The 6,000-nt window shown below is 32.4% G+C and overlaps 1 protein-coding gene across 1 annotated transcript; it reads left to right on the top strand.

Annotated features, from left to right (window-relative positions):
- Positions 1 to 2,244: 2,244 nt before the first annotated feature.
- Positions 2,245 to 5,119, top strand: LOC111369089 (probable LRR receptor-like serine/threonine-protein kinase At1g06840). The gene is made up of 4 exons (XM_022990573.1): positions 2,245 to 3,145; positions 3,828 to 4,078; positions 4,221 to 4,355; positions 4,784 to 5,119. The coding sequence occupies exons 1-4, from the start codon at positions 2,791 to 2,793 to the stop codon at positions 5,117 to 5,119; spliced, it is 1,077 nt and encodes a 358-aa protein (XP_022846341.1). The 5' UTR covers positions 2,245 to 2,790.
- The last annotated feature ends 881 nt before the right edge of the window (positions 5,120 to 6,000 follow it).

The following is a 6,000-nucleotide window of genomic DNA, read 5'->3' as shown; positions in this document are numbered from 1 at the left end:
TGGTAAGAAAAACATAGACAATGCGAAGAAATTAGTCCAAATGAAAGACACTTCTTTAACGCTATCTCTCTTTTTCTTTTCTCTCTCTTATTTTTTTATTTTTTTTCTTTCTCATGTCTATTATTTTCCCGGTCTCCTATTAAATATACACAAGATTAAAACTTGAACTATGGAGGAAACTCATCGGAAATTAAAAATGATTAACATCTATTCATTATACATCAATACCATGTAAATTTAAAGTCTTTCTATTTACGTGTCACCTAAACAGCAATCCATGAAATACATTGAAGATTAGTCTTAAAAATAGCTTTTAACTTTTCAAAATTCTGAAAAACATGCCCGCTATTCTCCATAAAAACATCCAAATGTTTTAGAAATTAATTTCCAGATTTTTGATTAAAAAGAAAGTAGATGGGAAAGCCCTAACATTTGAGTCAAACGATATATACAAAGGTTCAGTTGTATTTGCATTAAAAACTGAGGATTGGAACTTTCCTTTATTACCCTTGTTTTTAATCACCTAGAAATAGATGGTCGATCTATTTGATAGTGTCATTTTGGCATTATTATATTTAGGATTATTCTTGGTGTATATCACCAGTTACGATGCGCCACTCCCCAAGGTGTCCATGAACACCCTTATGTACCCCCTATGTACACCAATAATAATCCTTATATTGTTTAGTAGGAATTTAAATTTAAATGCTAATATAAATTAAAGTCAATAATTAAGTTTAACCAAATATTTAATGAAACTCTCAATATTTTAGTCACACATTTTATCTATTTTTATCAAAATCTATTAAAATTTAATTTTAATCCCCCATCAGCGTTTAATGGTTATTTTCATATTTTGGATGGTAGCACTAAATAGTAAATACTCAAGTAGATATGAAATGGATGGTTGACTATAATGGCTACAAGTACAGAAGAGTTCAAACGTTGGGTACCACTGTGAAATTTACTCTTGTCTCATGTGTAATCATGTATAGATTATCAGTATAATCATTATCTCATTATTATAAATCAATGGCTGTTAGCAATTCTTTTCAAATTGAATAAACAAAAATAAAAATTCTGCAAGCCATTAATGACCTGATTTATGTGTAATTGAATTCAATATTTTACAGTCCAAACATCAGATTTTGAAAAAGATGGCCGCTACTTGCATTATTGTCTTACCAATATTCACCCGTCAGTTCATCTACTTAACCCTTCAACGGCGACTCGGTCAACCCAAATTTCTTCTCTCGCAGAAATTTAATGGCGACCCAGAAATTCAAAAAACCTGCAGAAACTCCTGTCTCCTGTAATTATTCCATAAGCATATTTATCTTGTATTCATTATTTTTTCCTGACAGTAATTGCAGACATGTTTTTCTTCATATTTGTTTATTATTAGTTTACTTTCGTCGTGAGTTGTTATCACCCTTTTGTTAAAGAATATAATAAGTCGTTTACTTTTGCGTTTTGAAATTCTCTTAGTTCTTTCAGCTATCTCAAGGTGTTTGGTTTAGTTCAATCCTTGACTTTTTATGCTTTCCCAATTATTAGCGTTGGGTTAATTTTGAATTTTATTTTTCTTGATCATTATATCAGGTGTGAATTAAGCATTGAAGGTGTTTGGTGATTTTTGAAAAATGGGTTTTTCTGGAAGGTCCCAGCCAAGTTTTGTCAAGCTTGGATTGACTTTTACTGGGTGTCTGTGCTGGATTTTGTTGCTTATTGGTGCAAATAGCCAGAAAACTGATCCTGAAGAAGGTAATTTGTGCTGTTCAAACATGCTAATGGTGAATAGGCTCTGATGTTTAGATCTACTGTGCTTTTTGGAAATTTTGTTCTTGTTTTTCATGTTTAATATATATGCATGTTTGCTATATTAGACTGTACTGACAATGGCAAGTAGACTGCTACTGAAAGGTATTGTCTTCTTGATGCAAGACGATTTGATTTCATTGAATTTGATATCAATGTATGTCTCCATATTTCTAAATGTTTGACTCTGTCGTGTACAGTACTTAAATATAACATTCGATGAGTGATTTGGTGCCTAATTTCTTCTAAATTTGGGATGAGTTTACCCATTTAACTTACCTAGTTTTTGCATGAGTTTCTGTGAATTCATTTGTTGGAAAAGATTGATTTCATTCTTAATTTGAATCTTTATTTAAAATGTGAAGGAGCAAATAACAGCTGCTTTTCTCCATTAATTCTTAAATTCAACACTTAACTAAATTAAAAAAATAAATTAAAGTAAAATAAAATGATATGGGGTGGGTACCATATTATCCGTCCCATCCCGATTACCTATTGGGGCGTGGCAATGCAGGGTATTTTGCCATCCTTAGTTTTGATTGGTGGTCTTTGGAAGAACTTTGCCCATCTGCATACTCTAATAGGTTTGAAACGTTTCAACATAATTTGATTGCATCTTCAATCCATGAGATATATGCTTGCTTACTAATAGGGCCTATCTGGATTTTAGTTGGTGGACTTTTGAAGAACGTTCCTCATCTCCGTACATGATAGGGAATTCAACATTTCTCAACATCATTTAAAAGCTTTTCTTCTGATATCCAGCTTCATATGATATAAGCCTGGATAAATAACTGACGAAAAAAGCTGAAACCATTATAAAAATGGACAAGTAATGACCATATGATACAGGTTTTAAAGCTTGAAACCATAATTTTCACAGTTATGTTTGTTATGCTGACAAAGAACATTGAAAGTATAGGAGTTGCTACATGAACGAAATATTTATCGCTTTCCCTATTGTGCACCAATATGACAAGAAAATATGATGTTTATTGTAGGAAGAGCATGAGACAAGATTACAGCAGTTACATGGTTACTGTTCATTTCAAAAGCTTTTTATATAAGCTTGTCTCTCGTTCTGATATCATTTCAGGACACCAGACCAATGACAAGAAGTGCTGGAAAGGCTTAAACCTAGCCATTTTAAATCATTTTATCTTCCTGCAAAGCAACTATTTTTCTCCCTTCAAATTGTTTTGTTTTACGATAACTTGTTGCTATACACTGCTAAGTCAAAAGTCACTTGTTTACCGTGTTTTTTTCATAATGCAGATGTTGATATATGAGTTCATGTCTAATGGTAACTTGAGAGACCACCTATCCGGTAAATTTGAACTCGTTCTTTTTTAAATTGATAATCTATATGTTTCAATAATTTGGGCTTTATGGAAGCATACTGCTTACTACTATTTGGCTGGATATTTTTGAAAGAATCCTAACCGGCATCAAGCCTTTTGGGCGGAAAGTAGAATGACACTTATGGACATTGTTGAAACCACATTTTTGATAAAAGTAGAATGACAGAAACTATCAAGAAATAAGCAGGAAAAGAATTGTAGAACTTAAATTAAACATCATTGTGGTGATCTGTAATTGTTGGAACAAAGACATTTTTAGGTGGCCAAACAGAGTCAGAGATATTCAGACCCACAAAAATAAAGTATCGGGGAATCTCAAGCCTTGTTGTTCTTTTTTCTTGTCATATTTCCTTCCTTTCCCTGACTTTATCCTCCTTTGAACTTAAATTGTCATATACCGATTGTACTTAAAACATGTCCTAAGTTTGTCGTCATTGCATCCTCCTTGTGTTCCAATCAAAGCTAAAACTAACAAAATAATATAAATATTTTGCGGGCATGTTCACTATCCTTGTATATTGGACACTATTGCATGAGGTAATGAGCTTTCCTAATTCTCACTATATCAAACAATAAAAACATTTAGAATTTATATAATTTTTATTTTGTGTAATGGGCACAATTGTGTTAATATTTGAGATATTACAGGTAACTCAAAAGTGCCTTTGACTTTTGCTATGAGATTAAGAATTGCATTGGGTTCAGCCAAAGGTATACTTTACCTACATATGGAAGCCAATCCTCCAATATATCATCGTGATATCAAGGCAAGCAACATATTATTGGACCCTCGATTTACCGCCAAAGTTGCTGATTTTGGACTATCCCGACTTGCTCCAGTTCCCGAGCTTGAAGGATTGGTACCTGCTCATGTATCTACGGTAGTTAAGGGGACCCCTGTAAGTATGATTGCACGACCAAGCTCAAATGTGTTTTTCAATTAATTTTTCCAGCAGGACTGATTTAACGGTCAAACCGGAACAATTCTAATTCAATTAATCTTATGAGCTATGCAAAAATACTGATGTGAGATTTCTGCAGGGATACCTTGATCCAGAGTACTTCCTAACTCATAAGTTAACAGACAAAAGTGATGTCTATAGCCTTGGAGTTGTATTTCTGGAGCTCTTGACTGCGATGCACCCGATTTACCATGGCAAAAACATTGTTAGGGAGGTACTATCTCGCTGCTTTGTCATTGTTTCTGGTGCATATTTCGTAGTTTACTTTAAAATATATAAATAAAATAAATTTTCTTTGCTTGAAAGTTGAAAATAAGCGATTCACTTGTTTAGGTAAGAGTTACTTCTAGAAGAAGTAACCTTAAAGTATGAAACAAGTTATCCAAACTTGTTTGGAGGCAAGAAGTTACTTACCATTAACTTCATTTTTACTCAAAACTTAGCCAAAATGCTCGTGTAAAATAGAAAGCAATGTGCACGAAATTTTGTGATGCTATATTTTATGCCAGCTAATTGCTGATGCAAAGTGGTTCTATTTTACCACTCCGTTCTTGACTATATGCTGTTGTACCGAACTTTCACTCAAAAAAATCGAATTACTGGACAGTTAAACTTTACTTAATTGTTGTCTATCTTTATCAGGTCAACATTGCATATTCTTCTGGAATGATATTCTCTATTATCGATGATCGGATGGGATCTTATCCTTCTGAATGTGCAATGAAATTCATGAAGCTGGCTCTTAACTGTTGCCACGATGATACAGACACCCGACCCTCAATGGTCGAAGTGGTTAGAGAACTCGAAAGCATATGGTTAATGATGCCAGAATCCGATACCATGATGTCAGAATCCGTAGTATCTGGTCCTGAAAAGATGTTCACTCCAACATCTTCGTCCTCTACACTGAAAACTTCTTATGTTTCGCAAGATATATCTGGCAGTGATCTTGCCTTTTCTTTTTTTTTTTTTTTTTAATATAAACGACAAGTCTTGGGAGAAGGGCTTGAAGTAAGAAATATTTTTGACCTAGAGGATCCAATCTCTTGGAATTGATTTTTATTTTATTCAAAATAATATGTATATGTCAAATTATTTTTTATTGTCTTTAACAACTCTCAATTAGACTCGACTAAATATCACTTGGACTAAATCGAAAAGAGGAAAAAGTTAAAGGAATTTGATGGAAAACTAAAATTTAGCATTATAAAATAAGTTCAACAACAATTACAGAAGTTCACAAAATTTAAGTATTTTTTTGATACTCTTTTTCCTTTTTTTTTTTTTTTTTTTTAATATAAACGACAAGTCTTGGGAGAAGGGCTTGAAGTAAGAAATATTTTTGACCTAGAGAATCCAATCTCTTGGAATTGATTTTTATTTTATTCAAAATAATATGTATATGTCAAATTATTTTTTATTGTCTTTAACAACTCTCAATTAGACTCGACTAAATATCACTTGGACTAAATCGAAAAGAGGAAAAGGTTAAAGGAATTTGATGGAAAACTAAAATTTAGCATTATAAAATAAGTTCAACAACAATTACAGAAGTTCACAAAATTTAAGTATTTTTTTGATCTATTTAGATTCGAAAGTTAAATAATGTTACATATTTGGTCACTTTGCTTAGTTGAGTCATCATATTCAACGTAGTAGTCGTTAGAGCTTCACGTAGACTAACAATAGTTAAAGCGATCAATTTTATGGTTAAAGGAAGCGACTTCAAATCTTGGTTGAATGTGATTCTTTCTCCTAAAAATCGTTTTTTATTTTGATTATCTGTAATTTTACGATATGAACACAGCTATCATAAATTGATGTTCAAGGTTGAATGGTTGACATTGGATCTAGAGTGG

The sequence above is a fragment of the Olea europaea genome, chromosome 20 (assembly GCF_002742605.1).
Source record: "Olea europaea var. sylvestris chromosome 20, O_europaea_v1, whole genome shotgun sequence".
Taxonomy (NCBI): Eukaryota; Viridiplantae; Streptophyta; class Magnoliopsida; order Lamiales; family Oleaceae; genus Olea; species Olea europaea.
This window is presented reverse-complemented; position numbering and strand designations above follow the sequence as displayed.

Coding starts and splice junctions, on each gene's coding strand:
- LOC111369089 (XM_022990573.1), top strand. CDS start 2,791: ATGACAAGAAAATATGATGTTTATTGTAGGAAGAGCATGAGACAAGAT. Junction 4,079..4,220: donor CGGTAGTTAAGGGGACCCCT/GTAAGTATGATT, acceptor AGATTTCTGCAG/GGATACCTTGATCCAGAGTA. Junction 4,356..4,783: donor GCAAAAACATTGTTAGGGAG/GTACTATCTCGC, acceptor TATCTTTATCAG/GTCAACATTGCATATTCTTC.